This window comes from Eufriesea mexicana, unplaced genomic scaffold, assembly GCF_001483705.2.
Source record: "Eufriesea mexicana isolate 0111107269 unplaced genomic scaffold, ASM148370v2 scaffold1358, whole genome shotgun sequence".
Classification (NCBI taxonomy): Eukaryota; Metazoa; Arthropoda; class Insecta; order Hymenoptera; family Apidae; genus Eufriesea; species Eufriesea mexicana.
In genome coordinates, this window is record NW_016909491.1 from 743,449 (window position 1) to 771,366 (window position 27,918).

Genomic DNA, 27,918 nt, shown 5'->3' on the forward strand with positions numbered 1-27,918 from the left:
ACGACCACGACCACGACCACGACCACGACCACGACCACGACCACGACCACGCCAACGATCACGACCACGACCACGACCACGACCACGACCACGGTGATGATGAGGATGATGATGTGGTAGTGGTGCTGATGATGATGATGGTGGTGGTGGTGGTGGTGGTGGTGGTGGTGGTGGTGGTGGTGGTGTTGGTGGTGTTGGTGGTGTTGGTGTTGGTGTTGGTGGTGATGGTGATGGTGATGGTGATGGTGATGGTGATGGTGTTGGAGGTGGAGGTGGAGGTGGTTATGGTGGTGGTGGTGGTGATGGTGATCGTGATGGTGGTGGTGGTGATGGTGATGGTGGTGGTGGTGGTGATGTCAATGTTGATGATGATGATTACGATAACATTGACGATGATGATGATAATGAAATCGATGCTGGTGGTGGTGGTGATGGTAATGATGATGCTGTCGATGATGATGATAATTATGATTATGATGTTGATGATGATGGGGTGGTGATGGTGGTGGTGATGGTGATGATGCTGATAGTGATGATATGATGATGATAATGACTATGATAATAATAATTCAAGAATTAAATTAGTTAAATACTAGGTAATATATTAATTGCTGTTCCCATCACGCGTAATTAATTACCGTGAAAAATTGTAAATATTGCTTATAAAATGTATATGCGCGTGTATATATGTGTGTATGTATCGTAAACAATACATGCACTTAACACCATAGGTGCGCACACATTCATACATACACACACAGCATGCGCAAAAAATTTCATTACTGTATTCTGTATATCGATGTATTACAATGCCTTGATGCTAATGAATATAAAGCAAACGCATTGCATATAAATGTCATCGTGTACCGAATACATCGTTTACATGCGATAACGTAGAAGGAAAAATATTTCATTTAGTGAGAAAAATTAAGAAGATTAATTATGAAATGAAAAAATGGAAAGAAATAAATAATTGTTTCTTAAATAGAGTTTCTCATATTGAATTAGAGAAACGGAATTTTACGTTGAATTTGTAGGGATTATGGTTTCAATTATGAAACGAAGTAAATGATCGAAGCATAAAGCTTATTTAGTAATGTCTTATAATTTTACAAATACTTAGATCTGAAAATATTTAGTAGAAGAATTTTTTATGTTACTCTTTTTCTTTTAACTGAGAAGTCTGTCTCATGCTTTCTATATTGTCCAAATTTTCATATCTTTCGAACAAAAAATGTCATCAGATTTTACGACTCGTACATGTTGAATGTGAATATTTACTTTAAAAAATATTGTAACAAAAATTATTATTTATTTTTTATGAATAATTAAATTTGTATATTGAAATCATGATAAAAATATTATACACAATGTAGATTATTAAGTTACAATAGGTCTTTGAATTATTTGTAACTCTAATAACATATTTTATACATTCATGATATACGAAGATATACATTTTAAAGCACGATTTCAGTGATGTTATCTTTGATACTCGCTCTGATCTTTCGCCTTTTAAAGTGTATTTTAATTTTAAATGTAATATTTAATATTAATGAATGCACGAGAATTCAAAAAGAATTATGTCAGTTAAATTTTATTTCTTGATTAATATATTCGATATTAAATAGATCTTATCTTTCTCTTTAATACATATATTAACTATAAATTTTTATTCTAGAACATTATCCGTTGTTACATTTTCTAATAATGGTTGTTAAATAAATAATTTGAAAAAAATTGAAATGCACTTAAGACGCGACAAGTTTATGTAAAGATTAAAAATTAATTAAGATTAATAAATTGAGATTGATCATATACTACTCATTCATATAAAATAATTTTTTTTTTTATCATTTATCATTAAATTTTCATCTAACAGATACTTATAATCGTAGCCATACAAATTTGTTGCCTAGCATACTATTGTACATTTGTATTGAATAGGTGTATTTCTTTCTTGTTCTGTGTTTATTATTAAGATGCTCGTGGCAACAAGAAAATAAAGCTTTCAAGTAAATTAAACGAAATTTTAGTTAAAAGGATCAGTAAAAATATATATGTGGGAAAGAAAGTTGTATATGTAAAGTCCAGTTAATTAACGCACTATCGGATTATCTAATAGCGACGACTATTTCTTCATTATGTAATAAAGCATTTAATTAACGTGAGAATGTTATGTCTTTTCGACTTAGTGGTATAAAATAAGATGTGATTTTCTTCAATAATATGCCCGTTAATGGATCTATAATATAATATAAAATTTGTGATAAACCTATTATATTATTATATTAAATATTCTTGTTCTAACGTAGCATCGTAGTGACTGTTTTTCTCTAAGATTTTAGCGAATTATTAAATATCAATCGCATTGTCCGAATTAATATAAAATCGTACATATATTTCTAGATTTATAAAATAGCAAAATCTGTCTATGGAAAAAAAGAAGGAAAATTGATTTTTAACATTTCAGAATATGGAAATTTGAAATTGGATATTTCATCTTTTAAGGTAAATAAAAATTCGAGTTAATTCGAATTTTAAATTTGAAAGCTGTAATGCATTTAAAATTATAATGTATACTTTTTACTAGTGAAGTTACCGAAACATCGATGCGTTACAAGTTACAAAAGATGTTATCGACGAAATTTTGAGCGATGATTATTTAAATATTTATATTTTTTGCGGTCAGAAATTATAAAAAAGAAATAATTAATAGTGACTTGTTAAATCGAATTTCAGCGTTTATCATTAAACAATTGCATTAAAAGCATGGAAAATATAGATTGATGATAAATCGAAGTGTACATTAAATTAAACAAATTTTTATGTTTTCAAATGAGTAGAAACGAATGTGCTCATTAACATACATAAGCACTGAAAACAATATCTCGTATTAATTGTAACTTTTCTTCTTGCTTAATATGAAAACGTTCTTCGCTTTTCGTTACCAAGTAGCTTCTCTTTCACTGCCATTTTAAAATTATAAAATCGTTAGTTTTCTCTTTAAATTTAGTGTTTTTAAATTACACACATACAAAGTGCAATGTTACGATACTACCATACGTAAATCTTATGTACATGTTGAAAAGTAATTTTAATTGTACATTAGGTATTAAGACTTAATTTCAATAATTCAAAGAATTTATAGCCCTGGCATACCCTGTAAATGTATTATTATTATTATTGTAATTGTATTATCTTTATTGATCGAAAGAAACATAGAAATGTATATTATAATTATTTTCTACAAATTAAGGTATAATAATAAATGAATTGCGTAACCCAATATAATAATAATAACAGTAATAACATATAAAATTTGTTGTTATTTAATAAGTAAAAAATGCATATTGAACTTTTATCATATTCTACAACAAATTTACGATATCTATTGGATATACTTGTACCTACAATTCTATAGTTTTCTATTTCTTGCTGGTAATATACTATATTCTAACTCTACATTTATTTAAAAAATGATTTATTTATTTTACAGACAAAATCTAGTATAAATTTAAAATTTAATAAATTGGTACGTTTCACGATTTGAAGGCTTTAAATTATAAAATCCATTTATCATTCTCATATCGTTTTCAATGTTACTAATTTAGCATAGAGCAAGAATTGAACATCACTTTAATTCTATGCTCAAAAGTGATTACAACCAAATAAGAAAACGCTTAAACTCTTTAATTTTATTTAATGAATATAAGACCGCCTAACTGGACCATAATTTCAACTTCTTTTTAATATAAATATATATTTCATATTTAAATTATTATCAACGAGAATACTACACATTTTTTAAACTTCGTATCACATTCCAAAAGAGAGTGTTAAAGGAACAATATTAATAACAAAGGTAAGTTTGATAAAAAATTACTTTACTTAATATAGCGCTAAAAAAAGATTTATTTGTTTAAAACTCAAAAGTATTTCAAAAGTAGATAATTCTTTCGTTTCTTTTATAAAATTTAATTTTGCATTATTTAAAAAAATAAATTGCAAATGAAACTGACAGAGATTATTAGTCGGTTAATTAAAACTATTTAATAATTTTTTTCACTTTACTCACATTTCAATATCTCACAAATCTCTCATATTTGAAATATATATTTTATAAAAATCGAGTAATAGATAAAATCGTGTTGTAATATTCGCGACTCATATAAAAGCAGTGAGAAATTACAAGTACTAGATTGAATATCTTTCCTGTAATATCTTATAATTTATTAATTTATATGATTTTGTTGCAATTTCATATAATTTGATAATGTAATATAATGATAAATTTAATAATTTAAATACTTTTGACGAGATAAAATATTTTTATTATGCATTTAATATTGGAGTAAAGACAAAGTTATTAAAAATTATGTTGATCAATGATCCTCAAGTGAATATTATCATGATCATATAAAAAAGATAATATAAAATTCCTAGAATATAAAACTGTAGAAATACCGAAGAGGAAAACATATCTTATTTTACTAGTCAATAACTTATATATTTGCGACTTGTCATAAATTTTGTATCTTATTTCTTTGCAACAGTTTATAATAATTTATTTTAAAAGTATATTCCTATTTAATAATTATGTGTTAAATATATAAATTTAATAATTTTAATAACTCTACTTTTTTATATAATTACGAAGTATTGTTATTAATAAATTAATATTGGTATTAATATAATAATTATCATCATCATCATCATCATTATTGTTGTTGTTGTTGTTGTTATTGAATTAGTTATAACACATTATAAAACAAGATAGTGAATGATAATAAAACTAACTCAATTTAACAAAGAATCATACAAGTTTCGCTTAAATACTTTAATTCGCAACTATCTAAGGTATCAGAAGTGTAAAATATTTTTTATACCCCGTATACAAAATTATTCAATGAATATATATATATATACATTATATTTAATAACTTTATCCATTAATAATGTAATTTTTATTAAAACCAAATTTTTGTTAACATTACATTTTAAAAAGTCATTGTATACTATTAACTGAAACATCGAATAGAATACATTATACCACTCCAATTATATAACCTATATCATTTATGAACAGATCGTTTTCCTAAAAAAAAAAAAAAAAAAAAAAAAAAAAAAAAAACAGAATAAGAAGCAGTCATGACATTTGCTACCTTAAATTTAAGTCAGTGGCTTGTTGAACAATGTAATTTTATGGGTAAAAATTTAATATTTATTTACTTTTTTAATGTAATTTACTTAGTTTTTAGTTAGGTTGTACTTGTTATTGAAATTAATTCAGAAAATAGTTGTATTATTATTTATTTTAGGCTTAAAATATCCTACACCAATCCAACAAAATTGTATCCCAAGAATTTTAGCTGGTGAAGACTGTATTGGTTGTGCAAAAACTGGCAGTGGCAAGACACTTACTTTTGCACTTCCTATATTACAAAAATTATCTGAGGAACCGTATGGCATATTTACACTCGTTTTAACACCAACTAGAGAACTTGCTTTCCAAGTATGTTGTTATTATTTATTATTTTATTATTTTAATGTTATTTATTATTTTAGATATGATTAAATATATTTAATAAAGTTTGTTATTTGCAGATTGCTGATCAGTTTTCAGCAATAGGAAAATGTATTGGTTTAAGAAAAAGTGTGATTGTGGGTGGTATGGATATGGTTATACAAGGTTTAGAATTGTCAAAGCATCCACATATAGTTGTTGCAACTCCAGGACGCTTAGCCGACCATCTTGAAAGCTGTAATACATTTTCTTTGAAGCAAATTAAATTTTTGGTTTTAGATGAAGCTGATAGACTTTTGGAAGGTCATTTTGATGGTCAATTAAAAACTATATTTGAGTCTTTACCTAAACAGAAACAAACATTACTTTTTAGTGCTACAATGACAGATACCCTTAATAAAGTGAAACATATAACTTCCAAGAAGGTATTATAAACTCCTATAAATGTTAAAATTAAACAAAGAATTATATAATGAACAATAACTTGTACTATTTCTAAAGGTATTTATATGGGAATCAAATGATAAATCTGGTGTAGCTACAGTAAGAGAACTTGATCAACGTTATGTGCTTTGTCCAAGCAATGTTCGTGATTCTTTTTTAGTTGAAACAATTAGAACTTTCCGAGCAAGTAATGAAAATGGATCTATAATGATATTTACAGATACTTGCAAGTGAGATGAAATTATTTACTTACATACATTAATTTAAATAATATAAGGATATTCTATGTTCTGTCACATGTTATATTTTTTAGACATTGTCAAGTATTGTCTATGACATTAAATGATGTTGGATTTAAAAATGTAGCTCTACATTCAATGATAAAACAGAAAGATCGTCTTGCAGCACTTACGCAATTTAAATCTAATCACATAAGAATTTTAATAGCTACAGATGTTGCAGCAAGAGGTTTGGATATTCCTAAAGTTGAATTAGTTATAAATCATATTATACCAAACGTACCAAAGGAATATATTCATAGAGTTGGAAGAACAGCTAGAGCAGGAAAAAGTGGTATGGCAGTTACTTTAATAACTCCACATGATATTAAATTATTACATGCAGTTGAAGATACTATTGGTACAAAACTCACAGAATATAAAGTTAATGGTAATATAATTTTAAATTTAATATTCCACAAAATAAATCAATATATATTAATGAAACTTTTTACTATGTAGATAAAGAAATAGTTACAATTTTAACACAAATATCTGTTGCAAAACGAGAAGCGGAAATGAAATTGGATGAAAAAAATTTTTATGAGAAAAAAATAATCAATAAACGTAAAAAGCTTATTCTTGAAGGAAAAGATCCAGATGAAATTGAGGAAATAATAGAAAAAAAGAAACGTCATAAAGCAAAAAAAAAACAAGTTCTTGAAAATCGACGTGGTAAAAGTAGTGTGTAATTGTTTCATCAAGATAATGTTTTATTATCTTTAGAAGTGTACATATAGCACAATGATTAGCATGTTAAGTTATTCTTGTAATAAAACATACTAATATTCAGTACATAAAATATACATATTTCTATTGTATAATTGTGTAAGTTACAATAAGTATTTTCATGTATGTATTTGTTAAAAATTGAATTCAAAAAATAAATTTAAAGTTAATATAAAATATTTAGTTAATAATGTTTTTTTTCTGTATGTCTGTTTAAATGAACACTTTTGTGTGTATTGATATATGTGATTATAATAATTTTAAATTATAATTTTAATTGTCATCCAAAAACATATATCTTTACAATCAATAAATTTCACAGCCAAAATTAGCTAAACCAAAAGTTCTGATCAATAAATAACTTTGACATTCTTTTTTTTTTTTATTTAATTTATATAAAAGATAAAAATATCTGTATCAAAGAATTACATATTTCACTAATACCGTATGTTATTTTACATATATTGCAAAAATAACTAATAAGACATTACATGACACATTTAAGAATATGCTCCTATTTTTTTTCATTTTGGTTTATATGTAATTTATTCAAAAAAGCATTCAGTTCTGCAACATATTCTTTGGGGTATGTCTGATAATGTCCAACATGTGGAGATTTTTCAAATATTTTAACATAAGTCTGAAAGAGAAACATGTAAATATTTCTACACAATCCTACAGTTCATACGTTTTTATATCTTACCTTTGTGCCCAAAGCATCCCAATTATTTTTCACTCTTAGATTACTTGCTACTGTACCCACTGGGTCTGATTTACTTATAAGAAATAATGCTGGGCTACGTACCAAATTTGAATGAAACAATTGACTAGATCTTATGTAATATTGGGTAGATTGTTTATAAAATGCTTTCATATGATATCTGTAAATTATATTAGTATATATGTCATTTATTCTACAAATTTATGAATGCTGTGAGAAATTAAATTTAAAAATAAACCTACTCTAAATATTTTTGAAACATATTTTGTACCATTTCACTTTTTGGAAATATAGCACGTGTTGTACCTATTGATAATTCAGTCACATCAGCCAAACTATCCCATACCTGACCAATAATTCTGTCAATTACATTATTATATTTTTTATGATCACTCTGTATTAAATCTAGTATTTCCCCCCACATATATCCAGCTACTGAAAATCCATGTAATAGTATTTGTTGATAATTTTGATGTTGTATTAGAAATTCTAGTAAATCTGCAGCAACTAACTAAAAGAAAATCTTTACAAATTAAATTATATATTATGAATATTAATATATCATATTGTAGTCTATATTTCTTATATTTACTCTAGATCCTTTGGTAGGCCACATTAATTGCCATGGTGTAATTGATACTACTACAATATCAAACCCTTGTTCCACATATAAATTTACATATTTCATGATATGTTTACGCTTTGATAACAACCAACTAAATAAAATTAACAAAGGTTTGTTTTCCCCATCTTTAAATTTCTGTACAACTGTATCTGATTTAATTTGATCATTTTGCAAAATATGTTCAATATTTTTTGTAACATGATAATTGGATAATTTACACATCAATAAAAATACAGTCTAAAAGAAAATTTATTAAAAGACAGAATTTTATAAAATATTATATTAAGAAAATAACAAATAAACATTACCAAATGTTGTCTCTGGTTTAGTAACTGTGGTTTTACATGGGAAATTAATCTTGTTCTAACAAGCGTAGATAGTAATACTCTACCAGCTATCATTATGATTAATTAAAGTACACTTTATATTTGTAGTTAAAAGGTGATGGAGCTTGTAAATAATACGTTAACGAGACTTTTTGTATATACTTATTGCAATATATATAAAAATTACCAATTAAAAATTACGAAATATTTAATTTATATACATTATAATCTTTAGTGTAATAATATCAAAATCTGTAAAACTGTCGACTGGAACACAGTACAAACTGATTGTTACTTATAATCTATAACATTTTTATTCGTTAATACACTATATGGTCTTTATTTATTTTTATGCTTATTCACTTATGTGCATATGTATGTATATATACGTACATCCGCAAATTAGTACCAACCGCGAATATCAAATTTTATTTGGATGTTCGTATATACATTCGTGTTATATTTGCATGTTATAATTTATAATATGTATTTTAAACAGTTTAAAAGTTATCACATTTTTTTTCATTCCCGTAACGGTACTAAAATTTAAAAGCGTGATCTAAAAATTCAAAAATAGATATTTGAATACATTTTTAATATTTAGAATATGTTTTAATTCCGTATTTAATTAAATTTTTTCTAACATAACAAATATACGTAAATACAAATAAAAAAATTATATCAATTGAGTTGTTCATAAACTGAAGTAATTTATTCCACCTTTTGAACTTTTTAAATTTTTATATCAAATTATTTACTCGATTTTTAATATTTATATTTAAAATAAATTTCTATTTTTGTCTTTGTGAAGATAGATAGATAACATAGATAGATAGTCGATTTGGTAGGTGAGTGGCTTGATTATTGTAACTACTCATTATATTTTGCAGAACTTATTAAAACAAATGGAGAAAAATAGAAAAGAAAGTTTACAACAAAATAATTATTTAGCACGTAACGTATTTTCATGTCTATAATTATATTTTTAAATACACAATTTATATATTAAAATTAGAAATGGTTAGTAGCAGTATTTTAAATACAACTGTTTTTCTTATTATATTTTATTGATAACAACATAATTAATTAAAAAACTTTTCAGGTACTATCAAATTTATTAATAATAAAAGTTACAATATTGCAATAGGAAATAATCACTCATAAATACATTTTTTAAGAGTTTGTAGTGCTATTTATCATACTTTTTATTTGATATTTAAATGTTAATTTTATAATTTCTAAGTTGTTCTGAATGTACTATATAAATAAATTTCATACATAATTTTGCATTAAAATAAAAATACCAAATAATAGGTATAACTAACAAGTGATAGATCATATAATTATTTTTAAAAAAATATGAAGATATATTAGATTTAACATTAATCACTGACTTTGTTATTGTATAAATTACATAAATTTAGATTTAAGATATCAGTTTTAATAGAGTTATTGCCCTCAATTTTATTTTACAAAAGAATATGACATAAAAAAATGAGTTTCAATTTCTTATAGAGTAATTATATTTTGTTTACAATCCTAAGCTATACTTTTGTTACTTTATTTACTTCAAAATGTAATTCAAATTGCATTTCAAAAAAAGGAATTAAAAATAAAAAATCTGTAAATTATATTAATTTTAAATTTTCATACTTTCATTATCACATACATCAATATATTGTTACTAGTTTTATTATTATTTAAAATTTATTTTATATAATGAAGTAATGTTTGTTTTATAAACAATTATCGCTACTAATAAGTTACTTAATCTTAATCTTATATATGTATGTTATATAAAACACCTACATATAAATACATTTTATATGGCGTACACTACTGTATATGAAGATATATCGTTTTATAACATTAGAAGAAGAGAGAAAGAAATTTTATATTAAAATGACAAATAAGTATAAGATTGTATAATCAACATTTTTTCCATAATTTGAAAAACTATTTCTTTTTTAACTTAGCAGCAATAATTATAATGCTGTTACATAGTTATGATTTTTTTATTAAGAAGATTTAATAAAGATAAATTAAATTTTTGTATGTATTTTATAAATCACCAATTCAAATACTTTTAATATTTCTTCCTCTGTTATCCTGTTTATATATTTTATGTGCACATAAACATGTACTATCCACACATATACTTATACATTAATAAAGATTTATAAAAGATATTTTTGTTATGTTGTAAATACAGATATATAAATTAAATAAATTATAATATATATAAAAAAGTAATACAGAATCAGACTTATTCTATGAACAATAAGCATTGCTTTAAAATTAATGTAATTGAATAATAACAATGCTAATATACTAAAGATTTCTTATGCACGTTTATACATGATTAAGAATAGCATTCTCAATGGGAAAAGAATTAACCAAACATTGATTATTTGGTCTTAGGAAGCTCATTAATTCTTCTTAATAATTTCTTATAATTATATTGTGTGAAGTAGGCTCTTAATGATATAATTTCTTATTATGCTTGAACATGTAAATATTCCATAAGTAAGAAAAACATTAAATTGTACAATACAGATATACAATTGAGTTTACTGTTAGTATTAATAATACAACTTACTGTTTCTGTCAAAAACTATTTAACTGAAATGTCTACAATTTTGCAAAAATATAGGCCAGTCTTTAATAATCACATGTTTAACAAAAATGGCTTCATATAATTAAAAATTATTCTATAAGCTTCAGTATATCTTTGTGTAAGGAAAAAGTGTATTAATATTTAATATAATACACTTTAATATAAAATACAGTCCATGATGAAATATTATAAGTTCTTCCATATAATAAGAATTATATAAAAGAATAATAATTTTTAAGAAAAATAATATACGTATTAATTTATCAGATTATGATCATATTAAGATAAAAGATGACATAATTTTTAGAAATAAATACAATTCTTTAAGTTCATATAATTTCAATGATACTATAAAATATGCTATGTAAATTTTTTAAAAACAACAGTTCCAATAAATTGAACAAAATCTTAATAATATTACTACTAATTTAATAACAATTCAAGCTTCATAAAAAAACAAATTACCTTATTTTCAAAAATCACTACAAATAAAATATTGTTTCAAATATAGATACATATAACCTCATAGACTTTACTGTACTAAATATAACGGAACTAATTTTGTATTAATAAAAACAATATTGAGATATTTTTATGTAACTATTTTTGTTCAAATGGCAGTATTGACATGTCATAATCTCTTGCTTTGTTACTAACTTTTAATAATTTTTTTTTTAATATAACAATAATGGCAGTAACTATTTAGAACAATTTTACTACATTTCATTCTTTGTATAATTAGAAAATGTCATAATCATGACAAAAAGATGTAAACATACTACATGTAATATACAAGTATATGCTGCTACATTATGATGTAGATTACTCTCACAATTTAAATCCTACACTTACCTTCAGAGTAACGATTACATTTTTAATAAACCTGAAAAATGACGTGCAATATGTCACTTCGGACTTGTACAGAATTATATACAAGTTTCTAATACAAAATGATTTTGCGCTGTATCTCAGAAAGCTTCGACAAAACTTGCCGGAAAAAGACCAGTACGACCAGTTCTTTGCTGAGTGCCTTTGTACCAGCCATCATCACGCTTTTTGTGCACATAAATTATATCTCCTACTCGAAGTTCTAATTCAAATTCGCTGTTAGGTGGATATGGCACAATACAACGAAATCGATATACTCGTTCTCTGAAGCAAAAAATAATATTTAAAGGATTGTAAAAAGAAATAGGAAGAAATAGGAAGAAATAGGAAGAAATAGGAAGAAATAGAAAAGATAAAAATAAGAAATAAAACAACCTCAGTAATAATTAAATATTTTTTACCGTTCGCGAGTAGATTGTTGCTTCGCTTGCTTTCCCATACCAGCATCTAAGGAATTACTCTTACGGTGATGATTTCCTATTGGTGTACATGCCATTCCACCTGACTCGTTAGATCTATGAATATTAATAATAATAGTAATAAATGCATAAATGCAATAGTTTCAAGAATATTTGTTAATTTTGTACACTGATCATACATTAAATGCACACATACTCGAACAAGCAAATTTTTGATAAAATTCATAACTTATAAAAACAGTAACAACTACAAAACGTAACTAAAACACAGGTATGAAATTTAATACTTTAATGTTATCAATGTTATCAATGTAATCAAGCATTTGCAACATACACATCTTAATTTTTGCGATATTTATTAATATACTTACCTATATCTTATACTAGTACACATTTAATTGCAAACATTACTGCAGTTAAAAATATGCATCACACAATTATTATATACATATTATGTCATTATAAAAGACTAAATACAATTTCCATTTTATATATGAGCTGGACAACTATGTCAAGATAAATGCATTTTACTGTAAATACTAAGTTTGAATTATTTTATTTGTCAAACATAATTTTAATAACTGACCTTTGAAGAATTGAGACCGGTAAAGATGGTCTCTCCTTGTATTTAAGTCTTTGTGAAGATGTGACATGTCCCTGCACAGAGCCTGGACACAAACGATGGTGGTTGTTTGAAGCATTTAATTCCTGTGTAGCTCCCACCTGTAGCAACTGACTTGGGCAAGATCCCGATCTAATTTTAAATATATCCGCCCAACCCCCCCCCCGTGTAGAATTAGACAAATAATTCAACACGTGCAGCTCATATTGTGTTAAAAAATAGAATTGAAAAAAAAAAAAAAAAAAAAACAGTTTAAAGACAAACTATTTGTATATTATATAACTAATTTTTTTATTTTTTTCTATATATGCAAACATATTCATGCAGTGCTAGTTTTAATAATTATACAACACACGAGGAAAATACATATACACAATTACACATATCTTATATGCACATAAAAATATAAATAATTTTAAAGTAACAATGCATGCGAAGTGTTAATAAAATATTAAGTATATTATAAACATGCATAAACGGATTATTTAAAATTGTTTTATTCGTTTAAAATTTATATATTTAAATTTATTATTATGCTTATACAAAGCATAAACTTATTACTATAATGAAAAAAGAAACTTACCGAACATGTACTGGATTGATGGAATTACTATCTTCGAAAACAGGATTATCCATTGAATATGTAGTAGGTGGTGGTGATTTTGATTTCTTGATATTGGTTAATCGACGCATTAAAGAAACACATTTATCCTTTTTTTCCCTCTGCTATACAGTGTAAAAGTACATATGCATGCTTTATTTATATATATTTGTATAATTAGAAAACTAATATCATACAAATATAAACATACCTTTTCAGTGTTTTTCGATACAGAAATAGATGCAGCAGAAGAAGGAGAAGCCACAGCATGCAAAATACTATTTGGACTTTTATTCATTTCATTCATGATGGAAGAAGCAGCACCAGTAACAGCAGGGCCACTATTATTAATACTAGTAATGGTAGTTGTAGTCATTAGTGATTGTGGTAAAGTTATTTGCTTTCCAGGAGAAGCTAAAACAAAAAGTAATGTCATGTATTTTAATAGAATATATATTAAAAAATTATTACATACAAATATTCGGTGACATAACAGCACTATGACTACGCCCAAGAGGATTTGCTGAATTTTGTTCCTTGTATCGAGGAGGACTGCTTTCTTGATTTTGAGTCTGACTTTGACCATGCCAAGATGATGATACCATGAAAGACGGACTAATAGCGCGTGGTGGTAATTCTGGTGGTAACAATGTACGCGAGTTATAGGGTTGAGGAACCGATCCTTTATTTTTAGTATAAGTCGCAGTTATTCGTGACTCAGTACTATTTTGGCTTGTTGATGATAGCAAATTCTGATGCTGCCCGGTATTTGGTAATCCTCGACACAAACCACGTTGACATCTACGAAAATACAATTATTTAAAATCCAAAAAATAATATTATATATTTTTATTATAAATATTTCATATACTTAGCAGGTGCAACATAATTTCCTGGAAAAACTCCACACTTTTGAGTACGATTAGAAGTTCCTTTAAACCACCCATCTTGACAACGTTCCGTCACCATATAAATGCCACCTTTTCTTAATTCAAGTTCATCTGCTTTTTGAGGTTTATATGGATATAGTGCTATATATGCAGCTGGTAAATGAGTGTTTCCAATTACACCTGGAGACACACCCTGTGATGTCTGTGCAAGAGCAAGATCACTACTACCGCTTCGTCTATGTCGAAGATTGTGATCTACAATGCTGGTATTTGTCTAATAAATGAAAATAATAACTTACCATTATAATATAAAAATTAAGTTTATAAAATTTTTAATTATAATGATGTTAAATAAATTATTTTTCACCTGCAGTGAAGAAAATGAATCATTACTGCAACTACTATTACTGTTACCAACAGCGTTGTCTACTGGAGGGCTAAGTATTTCAGCACTATGTCTATGATGTACATGAGTCTGATGACTAGTATTAACAGCAGTGAAACTATGACGTTTAACATTATGTCTATTTCCAGCTGCAGGAGGAGATGTTGCTGGGCTACTAGGACTACTTGGAGCAGTGCTAGAACTGCTAGATGTAGTTGAACTATTAGGTGTATTTGGAGTGGTAGTTGAAGAACTACCTCCTGATGAGACATTTGAAATGGTATCAGAAACTGGTAAAATTGTATTCTGTTAAAAGATATTAAAAATTAGTAGCTTTTTACAGATATTTTTAATATTTTGAAATATTAAAAAATGAATCCATGTAAAAAATATTTTACAATACCTGCACAAGTTGAGGTCTTGGTTGACTTGTTTGTAAATTACGCGAATGATCAGTTGGTATAAGGGGTGTAGTTTCTTCATTGGTGGGTGTAGGAGGTGCTACTCTTGATGGACCTGGTTGTGCACTATTTAAGAGAAATAATATGTTAATATTTACCTAATATTGATTTAATGCTATATTTAAATCTTATTTCGACACTATATTCTAAGTTGTAAATGATAAAGATTACTTCGTTGAAAGTTTCATTAAAGCTCTTGCCACGCTATTCAATTCTACAAAAGCCAATGGAAAGATGCCAATTCTATCCAAAAGTTTTCCTTCTGCCCAATTTTCATCAACTCTTCTAATAACACTAATAATTTCACCCTGTAAAATTGTGTTCTTAAATATTCTTATAACTATTCTTATAAATGAAGATACTTATTATGTATATTCTATGGGTACTACAATTTAAATGTATAAATATTATACATATAAATTTTAGATTATTGTAGATGTAAATGAAGGTATAAGTGCATTAATGTACCTTATTAAATGTAAGACAGCCATCTTCATCATCATTAGTCATTCTAAAATCATACAAAGCTTTGCACTGAGGAACATCTGGTGTCAATGGTGCCATTACCTATAATATATATATATATATATTTATATATATACATATATACATACACATATATGTGGGTATATGTATGGTTATATATAAATTTGTTAAGTACTAAATATTTTTAACATTTTTATATTAATATTATAACACATTTTAAAATACCTGAACATAAGATAATGGAAAAACTCCATGACTATTAGCACTTTCTCCAAAATACCAATTATTATCAATTTTTTTACGAAGAATGACAATATCACCTTTCTTAAAAGACAAATCTCTAAAATATAACATAAATGATAAAATATTATCATTTAAATAAATATTAATTTAATTTTTAAAGAAATTATAAAATTACCCTGGGACTTTAGATATATAATCATAGATTGCTCTGCTATATGTCTGATTGTGTACTTGAATCTGTTTTGCTGTTGCATTGCCATGCCGAATTGGTTCATTTGTGAATGCAGCAGGAGTAGGACTAGTAGTTACGATAGAAGCTGAAGTTACTTGATGGCCACCAAAGAGTCTTTGAGAGCCTGCATTACTTTTAGTAATAGATTTTGTAGATTTAGGTGCTGCATTACGCATTCCTTCTAAAATACGCATCAGCAATACATTAGGAGGTAAATCATCCACTTTAGCATCAACTAAAATGCGGCATTCTGGGCAACGCAATTCGCGATGAGTGCTAACTATTTCTTCTAAACATTTCTTGCAAAAGGTATGTTGACAGGGAAGTACTTTGCTTGATGTATCTAATCGTTCGAGACACACCGAACATTCTAACAAATCATTCAACATACATTCGTCCATTCTGATTTGAATTTTCAAACGCTCACTTTTAATCTTTCTTTTTTCTTCAACTTATTCTCTTATGTCCGTTCTTTTTGAACGTAGCTTCTCCTGCTTTTCTAATCTTTCCACGCGTCTCCTCTTTTGTGCAGCCACAAGCCACCATACATTTGACGTACTTATCTTCTATACAACAAACAACAACGGTACTTGATTGATAATTATAATAGTCCACCAATAAGCCCACCTCAAAAAAAAATATGTAGACATGTTACTGAATCATTCTTGTAACTTTCGAACTATTCTTCCATCTCTTCATTTACCCTAAACCAAATATTCTTAGGCGCGTCAGCATACGCGCTGTCATCCAAGTACATTTCGTTACACACACCAAACCATATCGATCAATCGGACTCGTCGATTACAGTCGATTCTAAAATGAGCCAACAAATGTTACATGATACATCTATATACGATATAAATTTTACAATCATAGGTATAACTATGAAGCAACAATTAATGTACATACAAAAAATTAATTTTTATTAGTATACCTACATATCTATATAAGTAAAACAATAACAATTATAGAATATGCTTCCCTACTTTTTATGGACTTTTATATATATATATATATAAAATTTGTATAGTTATTTGGAACTTATATATCATAGGTCTTTATGTAGATTATATATTCTATATCATGAATCTATAAATACTCTCTAAATGACGAATTAATAACTTTTAAAACTAATTATTATGTACTTTTTTAAATTTCTTAAAAAATTTTCCTTAATATTTAGATAAAAAGTAACCAATGAAAATAATTTTTTCTATTTCATGAAGAAAATTATCTATTTGTATATCTACATATTATGCAAAAATATTTTTTCTTATATTTTTTAATAATTTATTTAGTAAACGATATTTATAACGATGATAACTTTTGTTTATTGTTGTGAATTTTTTGTTAAATATTATGATACTTACATTGTTCTCTATAGCATACACAACATTCATAATAAATTATTTTATTCTAATATCTGTTGTTATGTTATTGCATAATTAATCCTATAATACAACTTAAATTATATAACAAATTAAAGGTAATAATATTGTAAATTACTTTAATATTATATATAAGATAATATAGAAAGCAATATGTTTATTCATCTATGTATTTATTTTTATTCATTTACTTGTTTTCTTATAGATTGACAAGTAAGAAAGCAAAATGAAAACAGAAACGTGAGAGAAAAGTATCTTTCTAAAACTGAATATTTCATTTTAAATTTAGTTTCTTATAATTTATATAGTTTGTATTTCTTTGTTTTCAATTGTTATGAAAGTCCATGGTGATTTTTGTAGCTTTTCGATTTCAAATTTCATTTCAATATACAGAACGTACGTAAGTATTTTAAATTTAATAAAATATAAATTGTAGCTAAAACATATAATTAACCACTAGTATACAAATGAATACATTAACTAACATTACTATTTTTGATAATTGGTTCGATGCTTTTATTTGAAAATTTGTATATAAAATCCCCAGATTAAATAATTGTAAACTTGATGGATGATAAATGCGCATGCGACTATGATCAGGCAAGCATGACGTCACTTGCAAAGTGTCTATGAGATAAGAGTGGGGAAATTCAATGTACACGTGTGCGCAAGTACGTGTGCTTTTAGTACCTATAGCAGTGTGACTACTCAGTGATCGAGTGTGTAGCAGTCGGTTGAAGAGTCGACGCTGTTGTATGCGTATGACTGCGGGTTGAGAGATAACACGAGTGAATTTGCTGAAGCAAGGGTGGTTCTGTGTGGTCGCACTGTAATTACTGCAGCCCATGTGCTCTGCTTGTTAAAATGCTTATCAAGGAATTGTAAGTTCTTGTGAGATTTCTTAATGTTAATTTAATACAACGCGATAAACGAATTTGATCGCGCATTTAAAAGTAATTCTTGGGATATGGTTACTAATCTTTAACGATGGGTGGGATTGGAGGGGTAAAGAGGGATGTACTTTCATCCCTCGCCGTCCATACGGACGAAATTTTATGCACAATAAATAATTTTATTTTAATTGATTTTAATTGATAAGCAATGTTTTAAAAGAAATTCATTCGTCATACGTTATTATCAATCGTTCAATTTTTGGTGGCTACTATAGAATACTTAATTTTATACTTGAGTGTACTCAAGGTCGTTATTCATAAATATATAGTCACTTTTTACTTATTAACTAATTGAACATAAATATAATTAATTAATCTCTGTTACAGCCGTGTCACTTTACCTCTTAATGTGAAAGAGGTATGTATTTGATGAATAGCAAGTTCTTATTATAATGACCCACTTTGAAATGTGTTATTTCATTAGAAAAAGAAAAACTAACTTAAATTAGCTTTTACATCAGCATCATGTAATTAACAAAAATTGCAAATCATTTAATTCACATTTATTTATAGAAGTATGTGGTTATCTTAATTGTTGTTTTGAATTTTTGATCTAACGTATCCGACAAATGTCATATCATGCTAATTTCATTGTTATACTTATTGTTATTCAATTATTTTGATGTAGTTAATGTTATCCCTTGCTCCATTTATTTTAATGTAATTTTTAATTACTTGCAAAAATATATTTATTTATGTTAACTTTTTTTCATTTTTGAGCTTTGTGAGAAAGAAATTATCTAAAGTTATAGAAAAAGTAACATTTTATATGAAAAAAATGATAGATAATATGGTTTTGTTATAATAAAAGTTATACCTACTAAAAAAATGTTTCTTTGTGTTTACTTATTTCATAGATTTAATTTATTAAAATTAAGTTTACATTGTCTTCAGCTTATTTTTATTCTGTGCATAATTTATGTATTATGAAATATGATTTACTTCATGGCAGTATCAAGTGGCTCAGCTGTATTCTGTAGCAGAAGCTAGCAAAAATAATACTGGAGGAGGAGAGGGTATAGAAGTATTAAAAAATGAGCCATTCACAGATTATCCTCTGCTTGGTGGAAAATATTCTTCAGGTCAATATACATACAAGATTTATCATTTAGCTAGTAAAGTGCCTGCTTTTATCCGTATGATACTGCCAAAGAATTCCTTGGAAATTCATGAAGAAGCTTGGAATGCTTATCCCTATTGCAAAACAGTTATTACTGTAAGTATTATTTGTGCCTGTAATAAAATTTTGTGTGCTTTTCTAATTTATATTTTTATATATTATTATTGTTTGTGCAGAATCCTGGATATATGAAAGAAAATTTTGTAATTATAATTGAATCATTTCACATTGATGATGTTGGAGATCAACATAATGTGTGTATGAAAATTAAAAATATATACCTAATTTTATTTTTTATGTAGTATATTATTGCTTTTTAATCATTAGGTTCATGAATTACCCCCCGATAAGTTAAAAATGAGAGAAGTAATACATATAGATATTGCAAATGACCCAATTGCAACTGCTGATTACAAAGAGGATGAAGATCCAACTAAATTCAAATCTATGAAAACAGGTCGGGGTCCTCTTGTTGGGAAGGATTGGAGGAACAATATTCAACCTGTAATGACATGCTATAAGTTAGTCACTTGTGAATTTAAATGGTTTGGTCTACAAAATCGTGTTGAAAACTTCATACAAAAAGCAGAAAGGCGCCTTTTTACTAACTTTCATAGACAAGTTTTTTGTTGGATAGATCGTTGGTATGGTTTAACTATGGAAGATATTAGAGCAATTGAAGAAAATACAAAAGAAGAATTAGATAGGGTAAATCATTTTTTCAATATAATTTATTGTTATTACTAATTTTATTTTTTACTTAATTGCAAGAGATTTTTATATTTTTCAGCAAAGAGATCAAGGGGAAGTAAGGGGTATGCAGGCTGATGATTGAAGCTTTGATAGCTTCTATTTTGAAAGGTTAAATCAATTTTCTTATATGTCTCAGATACATACGCATACTTATAGAAATACACCCACATATGTTTTGTCATAGGCGATCCTGCAGGATCGGGACAATTTTCAGAATTTAAGTGTTTAGATTCAGTGTCTATTATGATTACTTATGATTTTAATTTATTTACATTTACAAGCGTTTTAGATAAATGTATCTACAATCGAAGATTATAATATAGCCAATAATAAGAAAGAACTGGTACAAATCAGTTTGACTTATATGATGTATAAAATAATCAAGAAAAAAGTACAGTTCGATAAAATATAGGTGAAAAAATGTAATTGTTATTTAATACCATAGTAGTTCGATATTAAAGTTTATAAATATATCATACAGAATGCTTGCTGCATAACAAATAAGAACAGTTGACATAAAAATTGCGAGTTCAATTACAGTTAGTGATTTGTGTTTTAAATTCATAATTTTATGATTTAGTGTAAGAAACTTTATTATATTTATATAACTGCAGTTTTAATGAATTCGTATAGCATGGCCTGAGGTTTTTCAAATCTAATTAAATAATGTATAATAATCAGAAAAATTAAACAAAGGTATTTTAGCAGTTCTATAAGTGAAAATTAATTATGTGATAATTTATTTACTAAAATTCGTATCAGGAATAGATAAAGTAACAAATGTCTAGTAAATTGCAGTAATTGTGTTTTGTTTATGTTTTGTGCATTTGATTTAAAGATTCAAAAAAGATATATATATCTATATATGTATGTATCAAAATTAGGACCAACTTAATGAACATTAACTAAATCGATTTTAATTATTATATTGATATAAATTTTTTTTGAAAAATATGAAAATTAAAATACTGAAAGAATGGATTATTGTATATAAAAAAAGAGGCATACAATGAAATTCAAATTGAAATGTTATATACATATATATTTCTTTGCATTCCAATAGATCTCTGTACAACAACTGAAATCTATATGTCATATCCAACATGTTCGCTTATGCAAAAACAAAGAAAGAATCCGATAAAAATATAGTTGGAAAAGAATCGTAATTGTCGTTTGCACAAATTATATGTATACTGTTACCTGTTATACTGGGATCTATAGTGTAGTATATAAGATAGTTTTAGAAATGCAATTTAGACAAAATAACTATTAACTTTCTGAGGTCTTAATACAGGGAGTATCAGAATTTGTGCTGCTCAGTTATGAATTTTAGCGTTTAAGTATGATGTGCGATCTTATCGAATAACAATATTAATAGAGATTTTAGAATAAAATCTCATTATGAGCAGTCTACCAACCCTATGCGTTAATGTTACTTTATTAGATAAACTATTAGTTATCACCCCATGACGAGCACGGTAGAAATCGTGAACAGAATTTCCTATAATATTGCTAAGGAGCTAATAATGAAATATTAGTATATATGTATATAAACATATAATTTTTGCATATTTACATATATACATATATATTTTGTAACATTGAATCATGTAGAAAAAATTAGTTAGCAGTTTTGACATATAACATTTATTGATTTCTTTCTTATATAAAAATATATATAAACATATTCAAAGATTATTTCATTAATTTTATATACATGTATGTATATAAAATATATACAAATATTTTGCTTGCATATTAACAATTTTAGTAAAAAAAAAATATATGGCGGATTTAAATATTTCAATGAATATTGTATTCTCTGATAACATTTGCTGCTATCACTAATCTTTGTATCTCCGATGTACCTTCATAAATTTCAGTAATGCGCGCATCTCTATAATAACGTTCTGCCGGCATATCAGTAACGTAACCCATACCACCTAAAATTTGTATGCATTGATGAGTGCAGAAAGTAGATGTTTCAGAAGCTGATAACTTTGCCATAGCAGCTTCCTAATGAACAAAAACAATTATTAGATTATGTTCGAGTTTAATTATTTTTTTTCCTTCACACCTTTGTATATGGTTTATTTCTATCTTTTAGCGCAGCTGCTCGCCACGTTAGTAATCTTGAACTTTCCAATTTTAGAGCCATGTCAGCAATTTTTTGTTGAATTGTTTGCAACTTAATGATGGCATTGCCAAATGCTTGTCGTTTTGCCGCATATTCGACCGCACAATCGACAGATGCTTGAGCTATACCTAAAGCTTGAGCAGCAATTCCTATTCTACCAGCATCTAGAAATTACATAATGTAATTAGTATATTTTTAGACATTGAACATTTATTTATTTTTTACCTAAAGTCATCATTGCAATTTTGAAACCCATTCCTGGTTCTCCTATCAATTTCTCTTTTGCTAATTTACAATCTTCAAATATCAATGAACACGTACTACTACCACGAATACCTAATTTATCTTCTTTTTTACCAAGAAAAAGACCATCTGTAGCCTTATCAATTATAAATGCACTTATACCTTTATGCTTTTTAGATTTGTCTGTTGTAGCAAATAAAACAATTGCATCTGATTCATATGCATTTGTTATCCATGCTTTTGTGCCATTAATTAAATAATTGGTTCCATTTGATATAGCAGTAGTAGAAGCAGCACCTGCATCACTACCATTACCTGGTTCACTAAGAGCAAAACATCCAATCTTAGTACCAGTTGTAAAAGGAGTTATATATTTTTCTTTTTGCTCCTTACTGCCAAATTTTTCTATTGGTCCTAAATACAAAGAATTATGTGCACTCATTATAACACCTGTGCTAGCACAACCTCTAGATATTTCTTCCATTGCAATAGCATAAGCCAAGTAATCCAATCCAGTGCCACCTAAATTTTCAGGAATTGTTATACCCATTAAACCCAGTTCTCCCATTTTTTTTATTTGTTCTTTTGGATAAAGATGCTTTTTGTCAATTTCTCCTGCTAAAGGTTTTAATTCTGCTTCTGCAAAGTCTCTATAACAACATTAATTATATAGAATATATTTAATAATTATATTGCAAAAGAAAAGAGTATGTATTCTAAGATTACAAATTGTAACGAAAAGTTTCTATATTAATTTATTTTAAAACATTACTTATAAAAGAATTAAAATGAATAAATATGTACATTACGATTACTAAATGAATAAATATATAAAAATTAGTACCTGCATGTTTTTTGTAACATTTGATGAGTTTCTGGTAGCATAGAAAGTCCAACAATATTTCGAGTAACATTATTATAAAATGTAGTTGTATTTTGTATAGCTTGTTTAAACAATGAAAATTATTATAAGGTTTTTATATTATACATATACGTAAAATAATATTTTTAAAATAAATACTTACTGAGTAATCTTAGTCTGTACATTTTTATAAAATTTATTTAAATAGAAATTAATTCTTCGATGTTTTATAATGATATAATACACTTTTAAAATTATAACAATATTAACATATCTAGCAACTTCGTTTACATGTAATAATAACTATATATACTATAAGCTGAATTCATAAGTGCAGATTGTAGCAAATGCGTCATTGGTTTTTGTTAGAAGATTTTTTATATGCTTACGATAAAAATAAACATATTTATATATAATTTGAATAGTTTTCCGAATATATGTAATTTATAATAATTTTTAATATGAACTATAGAAAATGATACGATACATCTATATTATTTAGAGATGCTGATATAACATCCTAGTGAAAATGGACAAAGCTACCTAAATAATCAAAATAATACAAATACATAATAAACTAAATCTATTATCCTTCTTATTTTAAATACTGCTTTCAAAAACTTTTCTTAAGCAAGTTTATAGTTTTTTTTACTTTTAGAATGTTTTTTTATTTATATTATATATTGGTTTATTTCATAATTATATAAAACTAAAATTTTACTATATTTTCCCGCGATATTTTCAACAGTGGTAATAAACAATCAATATGTAGCGTGGGTAATACGAAAATGTGCGCATGTACAGACGGTATTTCTGCTCGATAATAAGTAGTTTGTTTCTTCAACCCAGACAGTGAACTCTGCAAATTTAGAAATTAATATTTAGGAATTCGTACTGAATTAAAATCACAAGATGTCAAATAGTAAATGTGTTAAACAATTGCGCAAAAATTATGTGAAAGAACAGCAAGAAATGTCACATTCGGAAAAGTTGCGATTGATAGATGATGAATTGAATGCATTTTACAAGTAAATTAACTTTTTATTACTTTGTTACAATTTTTTTCTTTAAAATGTTTACAATAGTGATTTCTTTTTAATATTGTTATTTTTATTTCAAAAAGCAACATATCTTTTTATTGAAATACTTTTATATTTTTTAAATTTTTTCTTAATTTCTTTTGAATTATTGGCATTTTCTTATATGTTTTTTATACATTACATCATATATAGAAATATGGTGTTAATGTTAAATGTTAATTATATTTTTATATAATTTTGATTAATGATGATTATATTTTATATGATTGGTATACAGATACTGTCAACAAGCTGGTTTCACGGAAGAGGAAATGGATATTATTTGTCAACCATTAGTAGCTGCAATGCGACGTTCTTGGCTGCAACTTGTTTTCCGTGGAACGCTTGTTCTAATTATTCTTGGCACTTTGGCTTGCTTAGCAGCCCAACTTGATTTTGTTGGAACACATTTTACTGCAATCAGTCGTCTTTTACTAATTAAAGTTCTACCAATCTGGAATTGGCAACCCTTGTACTATGAAAATTGTATGATCAATAATCCTTTTTATAATGATTACATGATAACTGAAGAAGATTGTGTGGTATGATCAGTAATATTTATTGAGATATTGATTTTAAAATGTCAAAATATATTTTACAAAATTAACTTTTTCTATAAAGAAATAGTTGTTATATAAAGGTTTTTCCAATCATTAAGCTTATTAAAAATTATATTTGCAGACTTGTGAAGCTTTAGAAACCATTGATCGTTTGTCAGATGTGAGATACCGTAATCTTGTTGATAATTATTTAAGCAGGGATGCACCTGCCATTATTACAGATGCAATGGATTCTTGGGCAGTTATGAACACAGATTACTTTTGGTTTGATAACATTACTCATGTAAGTAGAAAAGTTACAATGCAAAGGACATATTTATTTCACATAATAGTGTGTTGATGATGTTTTACTTCTTTTAGTAATATAAATACATAGTTTAAAAATAAACAGTTATATCAAACTAAATAATTGGTGTATATTTTATTTGTATGTACAGCTTTATTTAGAAAACGAGCGCTTAATGGAAACAGTACCTTGTGCTTTAACCTCCAATTTAAGAACTGGTTCATCTGATTTGGCAGCATTTTTACGTCGGGTACATTCACCTGAAGTAGCTAAATGGTTCGTTCATTGGCAAAACTGTGATATCAATGCAGTAAAGGTGTTGAGAAAATATTACCAACGCCCATACTTCCTTTCAAGTACTGTCTCACCAGCGCATTTTAATTGGGTGCTTATGTCCTCGGATTACAATAGTCCGAGTTATAAAAAAGTCGAACTAGATTCAGGTCTTATAGCCTTAGCTCAATTACGTGGAGCTACGCAACTTCGTTTGACTCCTATAAATCCTTGTAATAGTTCTTGCCCCGAACTAATAGCAGATTTGCATCAAGGCGAGATGCGTAAGTTGAATAATTAGTCAGTACAAGATATGATAAGATAATTATCTTATATCTACAAATAAATAACTGGTAGAAAATTAAAGTAAATATAATAGGAAACTAAGAATTGATAACGTTATTTTTAGTTGTTTTTACTAATCTAATGTGGACTCTGGAATATGCGCCAATGAGAGGATTGGACAATATCGCAATCTTGACCGAAACCGTTTGGGAGGAGGATACATAAATCATAACACTTTTTTCTTTACATTGCATTAGTCTATGATATTCTAAGTCTAAATATATATCACGTGATTACATTATATGTATGTATATCCATTCTGCTACAGTGTCATAGTTCATGTTGAATAAAGTACTTTTGCTCATCAAATACGTGTACACTTATTTTGTAGATCGATCACTTCTTCCTTAATCAATATGTTTAATTTACGATAGCAGATATTTTTGTCGTATTGGTTTAATAGGACATGACAAAAAGGATTTGACGAGGATACCAAAAAGTAACAACAAACAAGATTTGTTTTTTATTAATTAATCGTTTATAATAACATTGTGTCTTTTGCTGACCTTTTTCTTTTGTAGCAGTTTTTTCCAATATTTCAGTTGGGCTAACAAGAAATAGATTGTTATGCACCGATTCATAGAAAAAACAAAGCGCAAGATTATTGAATGACAAACGTAGCTGGCGATTTGACATGCTTAATCGATGCGATAATTCGTTATATTAAAAGTTGTATGAGTGTATATAATCGATTTTCTTTTTTGCGCTACGTTCTGTTTATACAATCTTAGGATATCGATGCAAGAGAAGGAATGACAATAATTGGCGCCTAGCTAGTAACATCATCGAAGTATGTTCCTCGGGTCTTCTACTTTACACTCTGCGACTATTTATTTTTCAATTCTTCTCTTTCCAAACCAACGCTTTTCCTCTCTGATTTTTATTCTTATTATTTCATATATGCACCGATATACACACACGCACACGTATGCACATTCTTCCTCTTTTTTACTTTATTCTATCCTTCCATAAAGTGTTTTCATGGAACAAAGTTCTACGATTCCGAAGGGAGCTTTAATCTTTTTTAGAAGATTAATACTCATTACTAATAACTGTTGAAATATTGTGTATTATTCAACTAACCGTTATCTAAATTGAAATAACGCATGTATAATACATCTAGTTTTTTCATGATGTGGAAAACACTTTTCTGAAAGAGAGGTTTCAGTATGAGACCTAACACCGATTAATTAATTAATTTATTTTCCTCATCGAATTGAAAGGATTTTCCACGCGATGAAGACGGTCTTTTCAGCGAAAGAGGACTGACGAATGTGGATGATCATTCCTCAATCGATTATTTAGGACATACACATATGCATCCTCGGCACGGCTTATATCTGCAATTCATATTGTATTAGCTGTCGCGGTATCAAAAGATTGTTTTATACGAATGCATTCAACGACTAAATTTATAACAATGAC

The 27,918-nt window shown here is 26.9% G+C and overlaps 6 protein-coding genes and 1 long non-coding RNA gene across 11 annotated transcripts; 3 read left to right on the forward strand and 4 right to left on the reverse strand.

Moving 5' to 3' along the window:
• The first annotated feature begins 5,146 nt into the window (after positions 1-5,146).
• On the forward strand, positions 5,147-6,941 carry Dbp45A (putative ATP-dependent RNA helicase Dbp45A). The gene is made up of 6 exons (XM_017900798.1): positions 5,147-5,209; positions 5,322-5,515; positions 5,608-5,952; positions 6,029-6,201; positions 6,285-6,640; positions 6,712-6,941. The coding sequence occupies exons 1-6, from the start codon at positions 5,152-5,154 to the stop codon at positions 6,939-6,941; spliced, it is 1,356 nt and encodes a 451-aa protein (XP_017756287.1). The 5' UTR covers positions 5,147-5,151.
• A 551-nt stretch (positions 6,942-7,492) lies between these two features.
• l(2)k09913 (transmembrane protein 53-like lethal (2) k09913) lies at positions 7,493-8,747 on the reverse strand. The gene is made up of 5 exons (XM_017900916.1): positions 8,633-8,747; positions 8,292-8,561; positions 7,942-8,210; positions 7,682-7,859; positions 7,493-7,618 (listed from the first exon to the last, which is right to left on the reverse strand). The coding sequence occupies exons 1-5, from the start codon at positions 8,723-8,725 to the stop codon at positions 7,493-7,495; spliced, it is 936 nt and encodes a 311-aa protein (XP_017756405.1). The 5' UTR covers positions 8,726-8,747.
• A 3,477-nt stretch (positions 8,748-12,224) lies between these two features.
• On the reverse strand, positions 12,225-17,265 carry POSH (SH3 domain containing ring finger posh). Of its 5 annotated transcripts, XM_017900911.1 has the most exons (14): positions 17,122-17,265; positions 16,438-17,060; positions 16,245-16,359; positions 16,002-16,100; positions 15,705-15,841; positions 15,476-15,599; positions 15,055-15,378; positions 14,669-14,961; positions 14,273-14,598; positions 14,009-14,211; positions 13,780-13,922; positions 13,161-13,328; positions 12,557-12,670; positions 12,225-12,419 (listed from the first exon to the last, which is right to left on the reverse strand). In XM_017900911.1, the coding sequence occupies exons 2-14, from the start codon at positions 16,893-16,895 to the stop codon at positions 12,236-12,238; spliced, it is 2,688 nt and encodes an 895-aa protein (XP_017756400.1). In that variant the 5' UTR covers positions 16,896-17,060; positions 17,122-17,265; the 3' UTR covers positions 12,225-12,235. The 5 variants fall into 5 exon arrangements, with proteins under 5 accessions (XP_017756400.1, XP_017756401.1, XP_017756399.1 ...); XM_017900912.1 differs by having other exon boundaries at positions 13,780-13,919; positions 16,438-17,265; XM_017900910.1 differs by having other exon boundaries at positions 16,438-17,265.
• Positions 17,266-18,595: 1,330 nt separating this feature from the next.
• vib (phosphatidylinositol transfer protein vib) lies at positions 18,596-20,932 on the forward strand. The gene is made up of 6 exons (XM_017900850.1): positions 18,596-18,763; positions 19,163-19,193; positions 19,788-20,051; positions 20,132-20,209; positions 20,283-20,663; positions 20,746-20,932. Exons 1-6 carry the CDS (start codon positions 18,747-18,749, stop codon positions 20,788-20,790), a joined length of 816 nt encoding a protein of 271 aa, XP_017756339.1. The 5' UTR covers positions 18,596-18,746; the 3' UTR covers positions 20,791-20,932.
• A 1,532-nt stretch (positions 20,933-22,464) lies between these two features.
• Positions 22,465-24,135, reverse strand: Arc42 (Activator-recruited cofactor subunit 42). Its single transcript, XM_017900852.1, has 5 exons — positions 24,114-24,135; positions 23,933-24,032; positions 23,071-23,738; positions 22,786-23,009; positions 22,465-22,724 (listed from the first exon to the last, which is right to left on the reverse strand). Exons 1-5 carry the CDS (start codon positions 24,133-24,135, stop codon positions 22,512-22,514), a joined length of 1,227 nt encoding a protein of 408 aa, XP_017756341.1. The 3' UTR covers positions 22,465-22,511.
• A 550-nt stretch (positions 24,136-24,685) lies between these two features.
• On the reverse strand, positions 24,686-26,292 carry LOC108548078 (uncharacterized). The gene is made up of 3 exons (XR_001890245.1): positions 26,222-26,292; positions 26,064-26,144; positions 24,686-24,809 (listed from the first exon to the last, which is right to left on the reverse strand). It is a non-coding gene; the product is annotated as an uncharacterized LOC108548078 (long non-coding RNA).
• On the forward strand, positions 24,819-26,658 carry LOC108548077 (uncharacterized). The gene is made up of 5 exons (XM_017900851.1): positions 24,819-24,978; positions 25,268-25,571; positions 25,711-25,872; positions 26,027-26,432; positions 26,558-26,658. The coding sequence occupies exons 1-5, from the start codon at positions 24,863-24,865 to the stop codon at positions 26,656-26,658; spliced, it is 1,089 nt and encodes a 362-aa protein (XP_017756340.1). The 5' UTR covers positions 24,819-24,862.
• Positions 26,659-27,918: the final 1,260 nt, after the last annotated feature.